Source organism: Cryptomeria japonica, chromosome 9 (assembly GCF_030272615.1).
Source record: "Cryptomeria japonica chromosome 9, Sugi_1.0, whole genome shotgun sequence".
In the NCBI taxonomy this organism is placed as follows: Eukaryota; Viridiplantae; Streptophyta; class Pinopsida; order Cupressales; family Cupressaceae; genus Cryptomeria; species Cryptomeria japonica.
This window is the reverse complement of record NC_081413.1, coordinates 278236644-278260474: the sequence shown is the minus strand read 5'-3', so window position 1 is coordinate 278260474 and position 23831 is coordinate 278236644. Positions and strand designations below refer to the sequence as shown.

Here is a 23831-nt window from a genome sequence, read left to right as displayed (position 1 = left end):
TGTCCTTCTCATCTTTTCAGGTTCTAGATATCATTCTTTTGGTGGAAGATTCTAAATGTTTGGCATCCACAACTCTTGAAGCAACTCCCATGTCAATTTTCTCAACAATAAAATCCTTTTCAATGGCATTTTCTGGGTCTTTATCTGAGATAGGCTTTCCTACATTTGCTACCCAGTGCCCTGTTTCATCATCAACCTCCTCATAGCCTTTGTTTTAAGCCTTTTGGGTTTGGATATTTTTCCAAGGCACTTACTAACCATATCCTCCATGGGAATGGTAATGGGAATCACATTGCGTTTCTTACCAATTGAAGCTCCAAGCCATCGAGAAATGTTGGAAGTTTCTTTGGGCGGAGGTGTCTGATAATCAGCTGGATTGGCAACACTCATGGTGCTCATTGGATTTGGATTTTCTTCAGATTCTTTCTCTGTATCCGCATCCTATACTGAAGGCCTATTTGACACCTGTTCTGTTGTCCTCATTTTTGAAATAAAAAATGAAGGACCATTACATGAAATTTTTGTGAAAAAATGAAAATTTTTACTCTATGGCACGCTTCCCAAGGCATAATTTCGACTAATCCTTGGACTGGCTTAATCCTCAGTCCATCCTCGAACTGCGTTTCGAATTTTGTCAAATTTTGGGTTCGTTTGCTATGTCTTTCCTTCAATTTCGGGTTTTAAAATCCCGACTGCAGGTTGAGAATTTGCTTCAAACTGCAAGTTTTAATGATGTCCATTGTTTTGGTCTTTGTAGGGGAATTTTTAGCTTATTACATGTGCACTTTTATTAAAAGATGAATACTTGTAATTTGTTTTAAATTTCCCCTTTTTTGTTTTTATTATTTTTATTGTTTTTTGGCTTTTTTAGTTAAAATAGGGATTTTTTGGTTAAGTTACAAGTAAACTTGTAGTTCTCTCCAAAAACCCCTACTTTAATGGTTTTTACATGTAAAAGGGATTTTAAACCCCTATTACATATGTGCAAGTTATAACTTGTTGTAGGGGTTTTATTTCCCCTTTACAAGTGAGTAAAACTTGCACCTCTCTCCAAAAATCCCGATTTTGCCTTGCAACTGAAAAAGTGACAATTTTAAACTTGCACTTTGGTTTAAAAAACCCGATTTTACACAAAGTGCATTTTTGACAATTTTAAACTTGCAATTCATTCCCAAAAACCCGAATTTGGCTTTGTAAGTGAAAAAGTGCAAATTCGAACTTGTCATATCTTCTCTAAAACCCGATTTTCACATGTATGTGCAAATTCAAACTTGTTCTTGTCTCCAAAAAACCCGATTTTCAGTTGGAAGCAAATTTGTTGAAGTTTTCAAGCGATTTTTGTGGAGATCTTCTAGGAAGGAGAGGCGTTTTGGATTTCACCCTATTCTTATGCATTTGAAAACACTTATCACGCCATTTGGGGTTTGCATTTACTGGTTTTTTGGTCCAAATCAACAACCACGTGTTTCCAAAATGCCACATTTTGGGGGATCAAGACTTCATTAAGCTGCAATCTCTTAGTTCATTTTTACCTCTCTTACCTAGGCGTGGAGTTTGTGATAAGTTTTCAGTCATTTAATGAGCCATTCAAGAAGCATTTGTTGCCACGTTTTTTCCACGTGACCTACCTTTGGTTGCGTATTGGAAGGATTTAATGCCATTTCTTCATCTCCTCCTTGGGCGTTTGGCTTTGACACTTTCATACATGGTATTTCCCAAGGATTTGGCCCTATTTTCTTGCATCTATAACCACATTTTTGCAACTAAAAACGTTTTTCCAAAAATGTGGCAAAGGTTTGGGGATTGCGGTTTGCTTCTATTTATTGGATATTCTTCTTCATTCCAAGTTTGATTGCATTTTTGGAGAACCATTTTCAGTTTGAAGCAAGGTATGTTCTCTTTTCTTTCTTTGTTTCATTTTATTATTTTCTTGTTTTCTTAGTTTTCCTTTCTAGTTGCATTTTTGTAAACGTTCTTCTTCCCCCAAAAATCGGTTTTTGTGAGAGAGATCTTCCCCTTGGTATGCAATTTTTGAAGTGCATTGTTCTTCCCCCTTTTTCCCTCTTCACTTGTATTTGGGATTTTAAATCCCGATTACAAGTTGGCTGGAAATTTTTGTTATTCCCTTACGGTTAATGAATTTAACCATTTATGGTTGAAATTCCAAGTTGAAAAGATGTGAAATACCCCCCCCCCCTTTCAAATTCAGGTTTTAAAAACTGGATTACATGTTGAAAAGTTCTTCCCATTTTCATGAAAATGACATTCCCAGATTTTCCCATTTCTATCTATTCATGTTTCCCATATCTGTACTTTCCATTTCCATCATTTTCCGCAAGTCAAATTCTCATTTTCCATCCATTTCTCCATTTGCAAATTTATAAGTGTACCTACATTCGGGTTTTAAAACCCCGATTGCATGTATGTTCTTTCCAACTTGTATACTTGCAAAAATTTCCCCAAGATCCGAAATTGGTCAAAGTCAAGATTTTCCCATTTCTATATATTTCCCCACTTCCTCTCACAAAATCGTGAAGTTCAAGAATCGAAGTTTTTCCTATTTGAATTCCCATTTGAAGAAGGAAGAATGATATTCGCAGCTGACTATAATGTTGCCTTAACTGTTTTAAGTCTTCATCACAGTATTCCAGGTTCTTAATCAATGTCAGATTTGCCAGCATCTCCAGTTTCAAAAAAGATGAAGTACAAATATGACAAATATCAGAACGAGGTAGCACCTTCCCAAGTTTCTTCCCCTTTGGATCGTATCAGAGATAGGGAAATAGGGCACGTGGATATGTCAAAATTTGTCAAGAGGGTAGAAGATCCACAGGATAATAACTTGCAGCGGCTGTTGGACAGCCATATCCATCATGCATCTTCTTTCCCGGTGGCTGCCCTAGAACTTGAGTTTGTTCTTGCTTGCGCCCATCATTTTGATAAGGAGACAAGAGTCATCAAAAATGATGATGGCGAAGCTATAATCCGTCTTGATGCAGATACGATCAAGAAGGCCTTCAAAATACCTCCTTCACCTGTTTACATGGAAATCTCCAAAGAAAGTGCAGCAGAGTATTACGTAAAGAGGGAAAAAGATTGCAAGCAACATATCGACAGGTGGATCCAAGAGCCACGAGCCTCCTTCTCAAGGTGGGCTAAGTTGTACCGCTGCGATTTCAAATGGGAGATAGGAGACACCATAACCCTTCTTAGTAGGATAATGGGCCTCGAGCATTCTAATGTCTTTGAGCCATGGATGTATCAGTTCATCATGTTCATAAGGCAGTCTCATCACATTTCATGGGGAGAAGTCATCAACGATGCCTTGTGTGAACAACTTGCAGCAGTCCCTACCACCATGACTTTCTTCATGAATTCGTATTTGGTATACTTGGCAGCATCACTTAGACACTTTCCAGGTCTTTCTACCAAGGGTGATCGCTCACTTATACCAGTTTGGGAATATTATGACCAGTTGCCATTGAGACCCAGCAAATTGCATTTCAGAAGAATTCAAGATGCAATCTTCAGATATTTCATGTGTTAGTTTGACTGAACTCTGAAGAACAAAAGAGTATCAGATGAGGCATGGGAAAGGGTGTGCGAATATGGATGTTTGTTTCTACAGTTTCCCACCTTCACCTATATGAGAATCGGATGCTATGGTGGTCAGCCATATATGCTTCCCAGATACCCAACTGATAAGATCATTCTTATGGAGTTGGGAAGACAGATCATGGCTGTCCACACTTTTCAGTCTGCTAGACACAAGGTTGGAATGGGGATCTCTACCACAAATCCATTGAAAATTGGCCGGTATTATCTTGTCATATCTGTGAAAGCTAAGGCCATGGAGACTGAATTGCAGGAAATCAAGCTCAAAAGGTTTAAACCCAGAGCTGATTTTGATTACAGGGGTATGAAGCAGAAGATCAAGAAATCTTTTGATTACAGGGGTATGAAGGAGAAGATCAAGAAATCTTTTGTGCATGTGCATCGCATTGAAGACATTTGGGTAGATCTCCGCACAGAGGCCGAAGTTCTAAAGATGGATTACTGTAGGCTCACTGTTGAGCAAATTGTTGATTTGAACTTGGTGGATATCCCACAAGGGATGATTGATGATGGGCACATACTTGATCCTGAATACATTTCTCAGAGGGTTGAGGAAGCTCCACTTCCTTTGATCCAATGGTCGCACAAAGAGTGCATATCCATCCTTGAGAGATTTCAGCCTATCTTGGCTAACACTAACACATGGGTGAAAAATAATGTTGTTAGACTCATAAAAATCAAGGTTGGAAAAGAAGATGATTCTATTGGGCCTCTTGGACGTAAGTCTGAGATTCAAGTTGACAACAAGGAAGGTGCATCATCTTCGGGCACAAGGATCAAGTTGCGAGTTAGTCGTGTAGTAGTGCTTCCGCCTGAGGAGATGACAGTTCGTGGGAAGGAAAAATCACGATTTCATGTTCAAGTGGTTGATCTAGATGATTCAGAAGAGGGGCTGCAATCTGATGATGCTCCTAAGTCTCCAGTTTCAGACTCACCTCATGAGATCATTCCCCCAGTTTCCATTGAGACGCCTCTTTCTCCTCCTGATTTGCTTGTGGACGAATCTCCTCAGAATGCCATTCCCATTTCAGCATACGAGCCACCTCCTGATCATCAACAAGAGAGTGTGTTGGAAGTTCCTGAGGATATTCCTACTTGCATCCAGTTATCAGAAATTGATACTTCCACTCTTGATTTTGAAGAATTTATGAGGCATTCTGCCTACCCGTTGGTAATTGAGCAAATCGTGGTCGCTGTCCAAACAAATATTCCTCCCCAGGATGACCACAAAAATTCAAACGGAAACTGCTTCTCCTTTGCCTACAACTGCTACTGAAGGGGAGTTGATGACTTTGCCTCCATGGTTCAGCTCTTTTACTCCGAAAAGGAAGAAGCAAGAAATCTCACCTGATGCCTTTGATTATCAGCAATTGAAACAGTCCAGATCCAAAGTTGCTAAGAAGGCCAAGACTATCTGCAGAGTAACCGTTGACAACAACAAGATGAAGGTAGCTAAAATTGTGGAACCTATTGCAGATAAGCCACTTAAGGAAATGTCAGCTGCCGATTATAAGGTTACAAGGATAGAGTTGGGCAAATAGACGCATGAGGTCATTAAACATGATGCTCAGTTTTCTGTTGCTTCGCTGGTGCAAAGGTGTGATGAGGTTCTAGCAAAGAAAGACAAGCTAGAAGATGAAAACCGACAACTTATGGCAATTGTTCATAAAATCACAAAACCTGCTACTGAAGGGAGTAACTCCATAGGTTCTTCTGGTTCCCAAGAATCAATTCGTGGAGTGGAAAGAGCTGCTCAGAAAGTACAAGCACTGGATTCTTGGGTTGATCAGCTTCATGATCTATGTGCATGGGTAATGAAAGACATTTTCCAGATGATGTCTAAGTTAGAGACCATTGAGGAGAAACTGGATCAAACTTTTGATACTTTCAAAAAGAATCTAGAAAGTGTTGAAGAAAGTTTGACAATCTGGCGTACCATGCCCCAACAACAGCTGAGTGTTCTACATGAGCATGCCATCATCTCTTCCAGGGTTATGTACTTGGAATTTGAAGAGCTCCTGGAAAACAAGGCCCTTGTTCTTAAATCCCTCATTGAGGAGATCGATGATGCAAAGAGATTCCAGGGTGAAGTTTTTCGAGATATTGTCTCACATTGTGAAAAGGCTTCTTGCAACATAGTAAGTCAGGATGGAGAGCTGATTCCAGAAGAAGAAGTTCTTGCTGATTTACAGATGAGGATTCATAATGAATGGAGGAGCGAACAATTCTCTGCCGCTTCCATTCAAATATTGATGAAACACCAAGCCTTTTTGTATGAAATCCAGTCCATCCTGGATAAAAACAACTTTGCGCTCCTCCGGTGTCATGACACTATTGTGAAGACCATGGTTGTTGCCAAGAACACCCATGAACCGAATCCCGAGGAACTACAAATGAGCATCTAGAAATTTAAAGGATTCGTGTCTTCACGTAATGCAACTTAAGTGTTTTTCAACACTTAGTTGTATTTTTCCACTTTTGTAATCTTTAGTTGTAATTTTGTTTTGACAACTTACATGTAAACGTATTTTTTGTAAAATGCAAGTTACACATTACTTGCACTTTTGTAATTACATGTAAGACAACTACAAGTTGTGTCCAATTAGGACTGTAGTTGGAATAAGTCTTATTTAGTTATTGAAGTCTTAGTTATTGAATAAAAGTGGTTGAGAGAATTTTTCAAGTTAGTTGGGATCCTCCCACCTTTTTCTCATGGTTCCTCTTCTATAAATACTTGAGGGGTTTATTGTAATCTTCATCTTTTTGGAAAGCAAGCAAAAACTCTGCCAAATTTATAGCAAAGAAGTCTTTGAGCTTATATGTGTAAATTCAAGAATTGAAAGGAATAGAAGGAAATTGCTCAAGCTTTGAGTCTTTGTGCTAAATTCTTGAGTTAGCATTCTATATTATCTTTCTTGCAAGTGTTCCTAAAGAGCTTAATCACATTTGATTTGCAGTCTTTGTGCTGCAAGTAGTTGAGTTTAATATAGATTAAAATAAATATTTTGTTGAGAGAAGCTGCAAGTCTTTGTGCTTTCACTTGTTCTTAAGAGAATTTAGGAATAGATTCTGTGAGAAATAGCAGTAAGTCTTTGCACTTACACTACTTCCCATTGTTTAAAGTAGGAAAGAATAAGATATCTCAGTCTTTGAGCTGTTATAATTTGTTCTTTATAGCATTAGTATAGAAAAGGGTAGATAGGACTTCACATAATCGAGTCTTTGAGCTTGATATTGCTGTCCCATCCCAAAGGAAGTGATGGAAGTCTTTGCGCAGAAAGGAAACTTCATTTCCTTTCTCTCATTTCATTTGAAAGTGGTTATTGCTGTTTATATTCAATTGCTATCCTTTTTTGTGAAGAGAAAAGGATATTGTCTTTCTTGAAGGAAGAAGAAAGATTTCTGTCCCATCCTATTTTATTTTCAAAGTTGAAGTTAGATAGGGGGAGCCTTCCCTTAATTAGGAGAGTTTTTACTCATGTGTTGTGGTTGAAACCACAATTTTGTATATTTCCCCAAGTGTACAAAATTTTCAACCAACATGTTCATCCATATCTACTTGGGTTTCTTCACTTGAATCTAAGTTCACAACAATCTGATCCGTCACTGGTTCCCTGTTTTTCTTTCTGCTCCTAGAACGAGTGACTCGAACTGTTGAGGAACTCAATGGAGATTTCTTTGACCTCTTGGTTTGAACCTCTTCGATTTTTGACCTTGTGGCACCTGCAATATCAACAATTACATTAGAGGAGGAAGTAGGAATCTGTGTTGTAGCATGAAGTGGACCATTTGTTAACTCTTTAGGAGTAATAATTGACTCCTTTCTGAATTTGTAGTCCCTTAACCACTTCTTGGTTCTCCTTATAACATTGAAGGACTTGGCTTGGATACTTTCTTCTTCTCTTCTATCCTAGTCAATTTCAGAGATGGGTTGCCCTTGAACCCTTACATTGAATTCAGGATCTAACACATCTTCCCCCTCCTCTTCTTGTATTCCTGCCACATTTATCGACAACCTCATTGTAACAATCTGCTGCAGAGTGAACCTTGACCACAATGTCTTTCTTACTTCAAATTCATCACAACAATTTTCCCAATAATCTTCTAATTGGGGTTCATGAAAGAAATTGACATCAACATTTAGATGTTCTACAACATAGCCTCCGCTATCAAACTTACGTCGGGCAATGTAGGGCTGTAAATTCAGTTTCTTGAACTCTAATTCTAGGTTCAAAGCATCAGAAACGGATTTGCAACTATAATATCCAAGTTCAATTGGGAAGGCAACTCCAGATTTATTCTTCGCCCCTAAGAATTTATCAATGCCGGCAAGCTGTCGGCAAACTTCAATAAGTACATAACTATCAAAGGCATACCTGGGCAGTTTGAATGGTTCACCTTCAAAGCCCCCCACTCTAATGTAAGTAAACCTGGGAAATTGGATAAAATAGCTTCCATATATACTGACCAGCTCCATGGCTTCGGCTGATATTCTTTTATTTGTATCTCCCTACAGTTCAAAGACAAGTCTGCCTGTGAAAACATCATTCCATCTTGTAAAATTTTCAGCATATCTTTGTTGTTGCATGTGTGGATAATAATTGTAGACCTTCATGTCATCCCCCCAAGGCTCATGATGTAACCCTTGCCACTCTCTGGTACAAGCCAGTATATAAAATAAATATGAGGACATATAAAAACTAGACATTCCAACAAAATTACTCAAACCCTTATGAAGCCTTTCAGCAATAACCTGTGCCCAATCAAGATATTTCTCACCAGCTAACAATACTTGAATGTAGAAATACATCCAGTCTTCCTAGTAGAAGGCGTGTGAATTCCCTTTAAGTCTATTTAACAAAATCATAATTTCCCTCACCCCCGTTATGAAATGTTCTCTTGTAAGAGGTTTGGGTAGCCGGGTACCCCCTTTCTGAACCTTTAGGAGCCAATTCCTAGCAATGACGCTCTTATTAGTGCTTTTCTTCTCAGAGAAGAATGTGTATGAAGTACCAATGGACCAATCTTCATACGGATCCTTATGAGGAATTCCAATTGCAGCCATCACTGTTTCCTTGTTAATTTCTACTAACAATTCACCATTGCTGGTCCTAAAACACCTGTTATCGGCATCATACCTGTTCATACATGCTATCACCAATTCTGGGCAAGGGGTGGCAGTTGGGAATGCAGCAGCTTCAATCAAGCCTCTTTTAACTATTCTTTCCATCATTGAGTTAGCCACAAGGTTTCTAGCTCTTTCTAAAAAATCTCCTAAGTCAGCTTGGGCTAAAGAAGTGTCACCTAGTTCTGGAAGTGTATTGACTAAGCATGATGTGCGACCAAGCTTTGGAAGAGTCGGCCTCATAATGGCCACTTTTGCATTTACCAAACAACTTCTAGAAAGAACATAATTTTATTCCAAAACAAAGAATTTTTTATACTGACTTTTTGAGCTAGTAACACAGTGGAGAAGAAATGATCAAAACTCACCTGTTATCTCCATCAAATTTGTGAAACCCTCAAAAGTATGGAGTTGAAATTACCTTCGGCGCCCTTCACTTCTTCAACAACAATAGCTACCGATTTCACAATTTGAGAATTCACATATTAAGAGGCGGAAGAAACTAAGTAATACCTACGCACGCCTCATGATAATTCATTCGAGTGTGTGAGATAACCCATGATTTGATGGGATTCTGACAACCTTCTTTATTACATATCAACTCCACACAAACCACTTGAGTTTTCATGATTTCTTTCCATAATTAGAATTTTAAAATATGATATGCTCAGAATATTCCTTTTGTTGTGCCACCTTTGCTTTATTAATGTCCTCGAGGCCAACTTGAAATGAACTTTTGAACTTTGAACCATTTAACAAGAAGTTCAATGGTTCAAGTTCAATCCTGAGAAAATAAAAGGACTACCACCTTGCGGCTCAACACAACACTGGGAACGAGCGAAGACTTTTAACAAACATAAAGGAGGGCCTTGAACCTTGAACCTTGAACCGCTTGAAGAATGGTTCAAAAGTTCAAGTTCAAAACCGACTTAACACATTAACGCTCACCCGCTTAACAACAAAACAAAGCCGCGACACACACGAAGGCACCGGTTGAACCTTGAACCTTGAACCATGACGCAGGTTCAACCTTCAGGTTCATTGGGATAGAAAAAGTGAATTGCAAAGAGAAGATACAAAGCCAAGGACGAATTAAGCCGAAAAGGGAAAAACAACATTAATGACACATTATTTTGCTCAAGACAAAGACTTTAACTGTTGACAAAATAATGAGGTAACATATACTTTCTCCAGCAAATAGATTTTGGGATCATCATAACATTATGTTAGAAATATCTACAATTCAAAAGATTAGGATTACACACACACACTCTCATTTGCTTGATACTATACTTTCATCACTTAGATGATCTATTTGACAGCTCTCTATAAGTTGATTCCACTATAACATAACAAGTTTATTTACTGTACAATCAAACTCTATTTCACAATCTTAAATGAAAATCGTTCTATTCAAGCAGATAAGTTGACTGATGTAACTATACATTGTTTTGACAAGAATTCAGATTTCAGGCTGTTATAAGATTATACGGTACCTACAAGTGATCTTGTCATCTTTAGGTTTTTATTTTGGCAGAGACCAAAATCTCTTTATTAATATTCCGATTGAATCTAAGTAGTCTGGTTTAAAAGCCACACAACCAAATCTATAAAACCAAGTACAACTTAGTAATTTTTATACAATAGTCCTTTATTACACTGAAGGCGTATTACACTCATATATGGATGCAAAAACGTCTGTCAATAAAAACTAGAAGCATTTAATTTGACATGTTTGTGACACTTAAATGCATGAAAAGCAAAAATACATTTTAATATAATTTTTTAATTTAATTTAATCTATTCTCTCCTCTCACGCATTCAATTAAATAAATTGTAATTATATAATGCTAATTATATCTTACTTCCATCTCTCAACTACCACTCACTCTGAGGTAAACTGATCGATCCACTCTGTCTATCTCCATCATGCAATCATTTACTTTGTATTCATCTCAATCTAATTATCAATGATGGCGGATTGAAAGTGTCCCTATATAAAATCCACTTTATAATGATATGATAATATAATAATAATATGAATAATATAATAATAATAATGTAGTCTTAATAGATTTTTTTGCTTTGGTCAAAAGTTTAATAGAAATATAAAAATATAATAATATAGTAATAATAATATGGTACTGAAAGCTTTTTATTTTAGTAAAGCCTTTAATGGAAATATAAAAATAAGAATTATTAAAACGTAATAATATAATCATATCCTAATAGTTATTTTATTAGTTACAATATAATAATATAATTAATTTTTGCATGTTATAATGAACAAATATGAGATCTTTCGGCTTACTCTAACTATATTCCTTTAAAGATAGGTATGCTAGTATCTATCTGATTGCAATAATGATCCCTTGACATGCCTATGAATTGAATATGCTATTATGTTATTAAGTTCGATTCCAGTTCTTACCATTAACCAACATTAAAACATTCTGAATATTCAATAGAAGATTAGATATCGTCTTAAGTATTCTATACAAGAAATATCACAGCTCAGATGTTCTAGTTTTGAGAGTATCATTTAAATTTTAGAGAATCCGAATATAATACTTAGTTATGGTTCTTTCTTTTGTTGGTTTATATGGGGGATATATCATATAAGTGATAACAAACATAGCCATCTACGTATCTCTATATACAAGATTTCATAACTACACAGATCAGTATGTGTATTCATCATGTACAAGCAGATCATATTTTTAAATCAAATTGATATGAGATGTATATGCTTATTGAAGATATGACAATTATTGATCCAATTCTTGTATACTTGTTAAATGTTCATGTTTAGAAATTTGTTCAATTTTTCCACAGTTCAATCATGATGAAATCAAGGATAGAGAGGCAAATGAAGTGGACGTGTCCTTGCAGCCAACATCAAATAGATACGCACAGAATTATCAACTATGCAGAAATGAAAATACAACTCTCACAGGATTTCACAATCGTTACTACAATACTGATTAAATTTGTCGTAGGGATTTACTCCACAATATATCTGATTTTATTCAGGATACAAGATAGATGTACATGCACTTGATTTTGGGGAAATTTTACCAGAGTTTCCCAAGAAAGAGAAAAATCGCAACAAAAATCTGCAACAGTGTACATCTCCAATCTTGGACTAAAAGGCTGCAATACAAGAGATCTACAGAAATTTTGGCAGTCTCCCCAAGAGAGAAGAATCACAAAATATCATCAACATAGAACACAACTATCTCCAAGTTTGAGCCTCCAAAACAAGACCTCCTTGCTTCTTTCTTGGTAACATTCACCTTTGGAAGCCACCTCTCCTCAATCTTCCTTACCTATTTCAAGTTTTCCTCCTCCCCAATAGCATGCACAAATACAAGAATGTCTGCCAAGTCAAATGAATTGCTCACACCCAAGATAATCGTATCCATTGGCTAAAAATAGCCAGGTAAGGCATCACTTCTCGTGGGAAATGGTGCTCCTCCACTTACTCTCTTGGAACTGGCTAATAATAGCTAGCTGGAGCTCTTCACCTTCTAGAATCAAAATAGGCAAGTCAAAGATGCTTTTTAATGTAACTTATTATTTCTGACATGTCTTTGATGCTGTCATAGGTAATCTCACATAGGAGGAGGTATCATAACTTGTCATGAACTGTGTAACAAGTGGCAGGAGGTGAAATCCAATATTCCTACCAAATGGAATGTCCCATTTTACAAGAAGATTCAAGCATCAAAACCCATAATGAAAATCTATAGAATTTCTAATCCACGGGAAGTTAAGGGTTATTATTTAGCAAACAAACAAATAAAAGAAAAAAACATTTTTTGTTTAATGCTGAGATTCTTTTGCACCAAACACTTTAAGTAAGTAAAGGAATAAGACCCCACTCATGTATAAGTTTGAAGATCTTTAATGGTGTAACCATACCTAATTATTTCTATAAGAGTTACCTAGTTGCATCTTCCTTAACCCAATTCTTCCATTTTACCTGCTTTTCAATATATTCTCTTCTCCTCTATCTCAAAAATGCACTCTTCCTTTTTTCATTTTGGCATCTACACCTTTCAATTTGGGTTTTTGTCTTAGTGCTTTCCCCTTCTTTTGTCTCTTGACAATTATAAGAATCCGACACATTAAAAATTTGTATAATGTCAATGTCTCCTGGAAACTCAATCTGATAAGCATCAGTAGAAAATTTCTTGAACACTGGGCATGGTTCAATATTTTTCCAATAAACTTTATTGTGTTGATCCCTTGGGAATGTCTCGCTTACTAGGTGAGTTAAAACTTAATCACCTTTTTGAAACTCCTCTCTCCTTTGATTTGCACTGTCCTTGTATTCTAAGTTTCTTCATTTGAAACTTCCCTCACTTGTTTATACACACCATGCATGTGCTTGGCCAAGTCATTTGCTTGCTTCACCTCAAGCACGTACCTCAACTTTTCCACACAACTATGCACTTGTTTACAAAATTGTTTTAAGAAAATTCAGCTTGTGCTAGCACTAAGTTCCATTGCTCAAATATATCACTAATTTAGCTTCTTAGCAAATTACCGAAATTTCAGCTCACCACCTAAATATTTCCCTTAGTCTATGGATGATATAGCTTTGCTAAAGTCCAACTTAGTCACCATTCTGACCATTGCTCATGTTTACAAAGTTTTTTTAAGAAAATTCAACTAGTGCTTGCACCAAGTTCCACCACCCAGGCATATCACTGACTAGGCATCTTAGTAAGTTACTGAAACGTTGGTTCACCACCTAAATAGTTCAATTAGTTTGTGGATGTTAAGCTTTACTAAAGTTTAACTTGGTTCTCAAACTCTTCCATAGGGTTCTCCAGAAATGACCCACAAACTTGGAATCTCTATCAAAATCTATGCCCCTGGGTAACCCATGTAGCTTGACTATCTTCTTGAAGAACAAATTACCGACGAGAAGCATCATAAGTCGTTTGATAAGCAATAAAATTTGTCATCTTCAACATCCTATCAACAACAACAAAAATTGAATAGTTACCTCTTTAAGTCCTTGGCAATCTTTTTACAAATTCCTTGGTGATATCTTGTAAAGGTCCGTGCATTCTCATGTATGTGATATCTCTTTTCAAAATCCCTTTCTTTTGTGAGGTGCACCCTTGGACCTTGGTGCACATTTGTGCATTATGGTTTGTATTTTTATGTTGAAAAAATATATATAGCTTCGGTCGGATAATCATTTAATTATGCAAATGTCAAATTGGCCTTTGGCCTTAGACATTTGTATAAATAACTATTATCTCTATCCTTTATTGTTCTTACACTACAGATCAGTAAATTCAATTTTCTGATCATTGTACAAATTAATATTGTATCATATAAACATTGAATCGGTTAATTAAGTATTACTGATTCTATGCATAATTAATAATAACATTTTCATTGTTAATTAATTATGCATAGAATCGTATACTACTAATACCGATTGGTGTATGTTTTACCAATTGATTTATATTGTTATGCTGATCGCTGTTTATATTTACTAATCCTTCCTTCAGGTGCACTCTTGAGGTCATATTTATAAACTTCTCCAACAAGAACCTCTTCTTCCCACCATGATGAATGACTTGAAGACTTTGTTTCATGATCTTGCAAGAAGAAAACAACAGAAAGACGCAACAAAACAAGCAAACTAGACAAGACTTGAAACATGACTAGCAAGAAAACAATGAAAATGCTTCAGTTTGAAAACTTGACACAATACAAAAATTTTGAATGGGTACAACACATTTATGCTACCTAGTTATCTAGTGATACCCTCAAATTCTTTTTTATATTAAATATTTCACAAATATTTTGCTCACATGAGCAGCAATGTGAGGCCAATACAAGCTCTTTTGAGGACTTTTAGAGATGAAACAAGCTCCTTACAAGCAAACATGCTAGAAATCACTTATGGAAGTCACTACATAAAAATCCACTTATTTAGAAACTACATGCACATTAGAAGCCAACTATGGAAGACCAAGAGTTGGCTTATAATTCCACATTAGATGTCTTATGGAGTTTGAACTTGGGTCTCAACAATGACAACCCAATAATTTAACCAATTGAGCTCAACCCCTTGGACATAGCCTCAACATTAGTTATTTTGCACCATAAATATCTTGAGCAGGTCAACATTCTTTGTGCTCTAGACATAAAATTACCATACAAGTCATGTTCATCTATTATTTGGCAACATGAAATTTAAAGTTGGTAATTTCAAATTTTAAATTTCAGGTAGTGATATCATATAGTATGTAGTGAGTTTGTTATGAATGGTGGGTATATTATTGACTATTGGGCCTCTAGGTAATGTTTGGCAGTTATTAATAATGTTTTCAAGTGAACCTCAATAAAATATTTACATTTGTTATAATGTGGATTTAAGTGACCATGGATGTTTTTGGGAGGTCAAATGGTAGTTTGCCATGTAATTTTATCACGTTGGTTAGCTTGTGGAATATTACGAGAGGGATTAAGTGTGTTACTCAAATTACTTTTTTGGCATGAACATAACATAAACCTCTTATATGCTAAAGTAAATGTTTGAGACTAAAATTTGCTCTTACAAATTAAAGTTTGTGCCACTAACTTTTTGGAGCCTAACGTTTGTGTAGGCAATTTAAAGTTTCCCGAAACAAATATTCTTGCTGTTTGAGATAAACAAAAAAGAGCTGTGTATGAACAAAATTTATTCTCTCAATGGTGTCTAGCATGTGCAATGGTGGAGAAATGAACATGTGTCATCTATCTAGGAAATTTGGGCATGGATCTTGGGTATAAATATATTTCTCTTTAGAGAGGAATGCATCTTTGGCTTGTATTTGTGTACAGGGAGTTTTCAGAGTGCTCTTGGGTGATTAAATAAGGCATGTCAAAGCTGTGAAAGGGTGTTGTAAATGTTGTTGTGGTGTTTGGTGACGGATTTGTAGTCAGATCCACTCATTAGGAGCAGATTTACTACAGTTAGTGTAGTATTTCTGGGAGTAGGTACTTCTGTAATGTTTTTGGGGTGATATTTGTTGATTTATTTTATGATTGTGATTATTCTCTACTGCTGAGTAGTGACAGGATGCTTGAATGCTAGTTGTAAATGTTTATTTCCGTACACGCATAAGGGATATTGTTGATCATGAGTCCCAGTTCGGCTGATGTATTTTGATTTCAATGAGTTTTATTTTGGATGAGTTTTTGGCTAGATTGACTAGATTCTAGAATTAAATTCTAGTTTACCTAAAATGGACTTTGCATAAATGTTTTACCCCTTTTCTTGGCTTCTTGACTTTGTTTCCCATTGGAGTAGGCATCTGTCACAAATGGTCCACTGGTAATCTTTCAAATATTGTTCTTTCAGAGATATTATTACAAGTTGAGTCTCAACCAATTTGTATAAGCTCATAGAAACTCACCTCTACCAAATGTTTAGAGAGATTACACTTATTTGCCATATCTTTAGATTGCTGTGCATATTATGGGTTTTCACAGGTTGCATATGAAGTAAGAAACTCTGATTGCATCATAGTTGGGGAAATAAATTTGATTTTGCATTTTCATTTGTATTGTAACCTAGTTTTAATTTGCTATTTTAAAAGATCCTTGGTATTAAAGTCAATTAAGCTAGAATCAGGGGTGATTAGTGGAAATGTTTTGGATTACTCTTGTGCACAGGGTATGGCTAAGTTGTGTGACCATACTATTGTACTGTTCTTTTAATGTTTTTTTAATTGTCCTGTGAGATCTTTTGGAATGTTGTCCTTGGCATAATAAAGCCAGAAGTGTAGGGGAGATGCATACTTCTATTAGTTGGCCTGAACCACTTGTGTTTGATCATGAGCTTCATTAATGATTAAAGTATCCATTCTGACTTTGTTCCTTTAGGGTTAGTCTTTACGTGAACTTTTTATCTTTGCAGGGTATATTTTTGGAATGTTAATATATTGTACATTTTTTGACTATCACTTTCTGTTCTTTTAATGTTTTTTTAATTGTCCTGTGAGATCTTTTGGAATGTTGTCCTTGGCATAATAAAGCCAGAAGTGTAGGGGAGATGCATACTCCTATTAGTTGGCCTGAACCACTTGTGTTTGATCATGAGCTTCATTAATGATTAAAGTATCCATTCTGACTTTGTTCCTTTAGGGTTAGTCTTTACGTGAACTTTTTATCTTTGCAGGGTATATTTTTGGAATGTTAATATATTGTACATTTTTTGACTATCACTTTACCATTCTGCGACCTCCATTAATTATTGCATCCATAGGATATGACCATCAATACCACACCAAGCATGTCCATATCTCTTTAACCATAGTTCAATATTTTTCCTTGTGGTAATTTGAAAATCAGCAAACCAATGATAAATTCCATATTGCTTATTCATTTCTTTACTTGTTAATGGGTTCTGATATTGAATGAGTTTCCCCATGGTTCCAAGAAGGAATTTTCACAGCTTAATGTTGTAATTTTCTCTTCTTGATTCAGTTCCTCCCATACGGTCCATTCTTAAGCAAGGACACCCAACAACTCGATTTTAACTAATCCTATTATGGAGTTTGACTCCTTAGATCCAACTTACTTTCCTTTACATTACTGTTTCCTTAATACAAAGATAATTTGCTTTATAGATCCTTAAGTTTTGGAGCTTGAATCTCACTATGAGAATCCTCTTGGCATTGACAAAGAACTTCAAATTCTAGGATATATCATTCTCATTATAAGTTTGTTGTTGCTTACCTGGAATTATATGTGAAATGCATTAATTGTATTGTGGTCTTGATTCATCCAAGAAAAAAATAAACCAAAAAGTTTCTCACGCTTCTATTTTCCTAAGCAATCCAACAAATATGCTTCTGATTAAATTTTTAATTGCATGTTTACAGTAGCTGTATTGTTTTGCGTTGCTGCAAAGATTGGCTTAGTTTATATTGATTTACCTGCAACTATAAATTAAAGTTCCAAGTTAGTAACTCTGACCATCAAATAAACATATAGTATTGTGTGTTAATGGATTTTTGCAAGTCGCTGTTGTAAATGAAATTAGTTATAAAGGAGTTGTATTGTTGGAAGTTTGTAGGTAAGATTGAGAAACATTAAATATCCTCCATAGATTTTAATCTTGTAAATATAGTTTTCATTTATACTTTCATGGTTACTGTATGTGGTATATAGTCTATATTGTTTTGTAATCTTTGTTTAATTGTTGCTTTATTGTTTTCTCTAGTAATTTTCTTCCTAATTGTTTTGCATTCATATTGCAAGATAATTATATGGGCATGCTTGTCTTTAATAGCACTTATTACCAGAGATAAGTAATGCATGTGTTCAAATTAATGCAGGCTTTAATATGCACCGTGGGAGCACTAATTACCACCCTAGCTGTCCTATTGTAGCTAAAGGAGGACATCACTTTCAATGAAGGGGTTGATTTTCATATATGATCTGCCCTTTTTAAGTTAAAGAAAATTCAGTGGAAATCAGAAATTAGAGTGGGCATATCCATATGTATCTTATTCACTGCGAGAATTCATCTCCATTTATTGTACAAATAAACTTTCAAGAATAAATTTCGGAACTATGCACAGAAGTGCAGTTCCATGTAATCTATCTGTACAGGAAGGTCAATATGATAGAACATAACTTTTGACTATTTTAATCACCAATGTGTATGGCTGATTCTTTTGACCGCAATCAAAAATGCCTTCTTTGTGTACAGTTCAAGTTTGCCCTAAACGACACTTATACATCCCTCTTGATTTTGTATATTTCAATTTAATATATTTTATTTCATTGTTTGGAGTTGTTACGTAAATGCATAATTGTATTGCTTGGAATTATTATTGCAAGTACAAAGTTTATGGGTTTAAATTCAATAACAAAGTACAACAAAACAAAACATGATAATATTATCGAGCATCATAGTAAACTATTATCACTCATATACCATTTTTGAATACTTTTAAATTCATTTATAACATTTTTACATTAATATCTAGTTCTTTTAAAAAAAATATTAAGAGATTATTTTTTCCTGATGTGACTCCGAATACACACTTCTTTGGATTCAATCGCACATTGAAGTGTTCCAGCCATTGAAATATTTTATCTAGGATCTCCAAATGTCCTTCCTTTTTGAATGGTTTGGCTAGTAGATCATTTACATAGTCTTCCATGAATGTGTGAATCATATCATGAAAAATTGTAGTCATTGCAAGTTGATAGTTTCTCCTGCATTCTTTAATCTAAAAGGCATGACGTTCCAACAATATGTACCTCATGGGTAGGTGAAAGGTTGTTTTGTCTTGATCTTTTGGTGCTATCTTGATCTGATTGTAGCTTGAAAAACCATCCATGAGTGATAACATGGCATGTCTCGCTATTAAATCCATAATGGTGTCTATGCTAGGTAAAGGAAAATCATTCTTCGGACAAGCCTTGTTAAGATCTTTGAAATTTGTGCATATTTTGATGCTTTTATCCGGTTTGGATGTAGGTACAATGTTTGAAATCCATTCTGCATAGTTGATTGGTCTGATGAATCCTACATCTAGCAGCTTCTTTAGTTTTGCTTTTACCAGAAGCGCAACATGTGGATTCATCTTTCTTAGTTTCTGCTTTACTGGCTTAGCTTTGAGAGCTATGGATAGGTGGTGCATGATCAAATTTGGATCTATCCCTGACATTACTACGTAGGACTGAGCGAAATTGATTTGATTTTCTTTGAATAACTTGATGAAATGAGGTTGTTCTTGTTTTGTCAATGATTCGGCCAAGTGTATGGTCTTTATTGCCTCTTCAGTGCCAATGTTGATTGATTGAGTTGGTTCAATCAATATTGGTGATCTCTCCTGATAATGTTTCAGAAGAGTATCAAGTCTTTCATTCGTTAGTGCCTTAGAGATGTTTTCACCGTTGGATACAGCTTTTTTTTTTTTTTATAACTTTTTTATGATCTAATACTACCATTGAATGGTTTTCACCATTAGATCAATTTTTCGCTTTATTCATTTTGCGACTAAAGAGACTTGGCACTCCCTTGGTTGAGAGCTTTGTTATGAGATTCACTAGCGGAACGTGTTTCTGGGTTTATTAAACAAAGGTAATGGATAATGGCTTCATCATCTTGAAAGGTAGAGATACTAAGTGGTTTTGCTTGTTTTTAGTCAACGAGTTCAGGATGTATTAATGGTAAGGAATCGTTAGGTGGGTTAAGATCTAAAGTAGCGAGGGTCATGATAGATGTATTATCAAGGTTTGTGATTGAAAAGTCAAGGTCTATGATAATACTCTCCTTAGTATTGTCTATCTTGCTTGGAGTCTGATTGTCCTCACTAGAGCCATCGATAGGTTGTGATCCAAATTCAAACGGTCTAGATCTCGAGCTTTGTCCTTCATAAGGTACCGGGGCATATGTATGAACCACATCTATATCAATGTCATAAGTTTCCTCAGAATAAGAATCCCATTCCCACTCATTTGAGTCTGTTTCAGAATTGGCTTGTAGTTTATGGATTTGTTCATAGAGATTTTGAGTAGCTTCCTCCTTTTTGATGGCAAGTTCTTCTTGTTTATGTTCATATTCCTCTTGTTGTTTACAAACCGCTTCTTCTTGCTATTTGTGAATTGTTTCCTCATTTTGTTGTTGTCGAGTTGCTTCTTGTTCTTGATGTTTGTGCACTATTTTTGTTTCTTGTCTGCGAATTGGAATGTCTTGACCAAAGCCTAGTCATGATTTGTCTTTAACACTTTGAGTAGGAAGGTGTATGGGTTCTAGAATACCTTCTTTTCTTTTGCCAATAGGACGATAACCATCATATCCCATGTTTTGCATGATTTTGAAACCTTTACCATATTGTTATGTGGGTACTTTGATGTTAAGAACAATTGTTTAGATTGCTCCTCATCTTTGTAGAGCCAATTGAGGACATCCTTGTCCTCTATTTTATCAGCTAGGGTTCTTGCTTGTACAAATATTCCACCAAAGAGTTCGATGGGATGTTAAGATGCTAAAATGTTCTTGAATGATTAAGCTTGCAAAGAAAGCAAATGTGGATTCTTGATAGACAATAACCTGGATGCATAAAAACTTGGATGATGGATAATGAGAGAAATGAGGCCTATTTATAGAAGAAATGGGCAAATGGATGGTTAAAATTGAGTAATCTTAACAAGGGTTAGGATTGAAGGATCTTCAATCCACGTGATACTTTCAACCCAATCTCATGTTGACAAGTGTCACCATGAGAAGGCTTGAGAGGAGATAAAAGAGGCATTAAATGCCTAAAGGGACATGATGATTACCCTAGGGGGTTGGGTTAGGGTTGAGTTAGTGGATAAAGCTTTTATCCAAAGGATAAATTCTTGTGCAAGAGTTAAAGGGATAAGCATAGTCAAAGCAATGAATGCTTGAAGAGACCCATGAGTTAAAATGATGGTTAAATTAGAGAGAAAGTCTCTAACCAAGGGTCAAGGTTGAGTTAATCATTAATGGTTATGTAAGAGCCTTAAAGTTTGGAAGACTTTGGAGGTTATCTTGTTGAAGAAATAAAAATTTTAATGCTTTATGAAGACTTTGGGAGTTTTTGAGAAGTGACCTTTTTCTTAAGGAATGTGTAAATGATTAAAAGGGGACTAGGCTAAATTGGAAGTGATTAGAAGGATCTAGAAGGGTTTTAGGCATGCGGGTGGGTTTGTAGGAGAATGCAAGTGGGAGGGATTTTTAGGATTTAATTGAAATAAAATTAATTTATTTCAATTTATTGGTGCAACTTGCATTGGATATATTTAAATAAATATTGATTTATTTAAATGTCAAAAAGGGGATTTAATTAAATAAAAATGATTTATTTAATTAAAGGCTAGAATTTGGCTAAATGAATTAAATCAAATAAATTAAATAATTTATTTAATCAATAGAGGAAGGGGGTGAATTAAAATATTAATTTAATTAATAGAAGAATTGTTTTTTTTATCAAAAACCAGCATTACGATGACCTTTAACAAAAAACAACATCAAGAGAGATGATGTTGGAAGAGAACCACAACCCAAAGGTCGAAAGGAACAAACACAGGAACTTAACCAACCAGGGAACAAACCCCACTCAAGTGGGCAACGGGCCACCCAAACCCCCATGAGGGGGGGTATGGGGTAGGGGAGAAGATTTCCCCTTACATCTACGAACAACGACAAACCAGGCAATGCTAAGATCCACCGGAAGGGCCCCCGTAGGGTCAAGAACACTGGTGGCAGCAGAGGGTTGGAAGAGGGCCATAGGGGGCTACAAAACAACAACATCAACAATTTGTGACAGAACAACAATAGCAAAAACAGATCCAACAACAAGGGAGGGTAGAAACAGATCCATCAAATAAACATTAAATATTTATTTAATTTGTTGGTCATATTTATGTGTCTATAGAAAGAGGTATACAATTACCCTTATATAAAGTTTATACCATTTCACATACTTATCAGACAAAGTTTTGAGGCAAGTTCAAATCTAATAAGAAAGAAATATTAAATAGTTCATTAGTATCAATAGGGTATTTGTAACACCTAATCTAAGCAAAACATCTTTCAACATATATCACCTTGTCATAGACTCGGGTAATTAATGTCATGATACCACATCCAATGATATTTTTTTAATACACTACTTTATAAAACATATACAAAGTTATTGGGTTTATTAGATCCATTAACAAAGTATAATAAAACAAACCATGGTAATATTATTTAACATCTTGAGAATAGGAAACTATTCACACATACAATTTTTGAACACTTAAGTTCATGTATAACATTTTTACACTAATATTTATTTCTTTATAAAAAATATTTAGAGGTTGTCTCTCCCCGTGTAAAATTTTGTCATGTCCTAACTCAAAGCCTATTAAAAAAAAGTGTAATTTTGATCAATGTATTACCTTATTTTAAGTGTAAAAATAATCTTGAGATTTGTGGGTGATGTAACCCACTGTAGCTTACATTAAACAAATTAATCTGATTAGCATGACAAAGATGTTAAAGTCACATTGTTATTTCAAACTACTAGATAGGATGTTTTAAATGGCTACTAAACAATTATATATAAAACAAATACAAGAATTTTTACACCATTCTTTTTTCTATGATGAATCTCAACTAAAAAGAAACCTCCTTATTGATTGACTAATCCTATGACGAATTCAACTCAACATGATTCCTAGCTATCATTTAGACTTGTTAGTTTACTTCTTGGATTGGATTTAAGTGTAAATCTTATTCTCATCTGTACTCTTTGTTTTTAAGAAATGGCTTACTTCTATTTAATTGTTGTGTTCTTTGAGAGAGACTTATCCTGTTGGCTTGATGATGATGTTTTGATGTAATATGGTGATTGATGACTTGTTTTATATTGTCATTGATGACAACTATGTTTTGATAGTTATCTGAGTCTTTTAGGCCAACTGGTAAATCATAATCGGTAGAGGAGACAGTTTACCAGTGAACCTGCAAATAAGACTTCAATCGGTAAACATGAACAAAGTTGTATTCAAACAACTGATATGAGTGATCAATGAAGAGTTAGGTGATGTGATTTTACAAGAGTGTTGGAGATTGTATCAGGTAGCTATGTTTCACACCGCAGCGGCAGATTCAACAAGATGAGCGAGTTATGATGTACAAAGCAATCGATCATGAAGAACAACTAACCGGTAGAACAAAGTCACTAAGATCGGTAAACAGATACACATAATATTTTATTTTTGAGTTGTTATGCCAATGGCCAACATAAGTAAAGTGTGTAGTGCAAGATTGTCCAGATTCATTGAACCTAGGAAATTGTTCCAAGGTTAGTAGCTGACTAAGTTGATGTTTATAAAAAGTGTGATGAGTTATGAGATGGACTATGAGATCGTGAGCGAATATTGAGAGTTTGATTGTGCGGTAATATGAGAAGATCTGTATTGATGTGTTGTTGATGTATTGAGTGAAACTGAAGCGGATCCTATCAAGCACAGAGGTGCTACATGCAGATCATTTTACTATTGTTTTCCTAACAGCTGCAACAGTCAAATCCCCTAACCGGGT

General features: G+C 35.4%; 1 protein-coding gene across 3 annotated transcripts in view; it reads left to right on the top strand.

The window, feature by feature from the left end:
- Positions 1-18552, top strand: part of LOC131046588 (large ribosomal subunit protein eL20z) — a 78682-nt gene extending 60130 nt beyond the window's left edge. For all 3 annotated transcript variants that reach the window (XM_057980355.2, XM_059210964.1, XM_057980353.2), the window contains one exon: positions 18097-18552. In XM_057980355.2, the coding sequence (XP_057836338.1) occupies positions 18097-18150 (54 nt within the window). In that variant the 3' untranslated portion in view covers positions 18151-18552. The remainder of the gene's footprint in view (positions 1-18096) is intronic.
- Positions 18553-23831: the final 5279 nt, after the last annotated feature.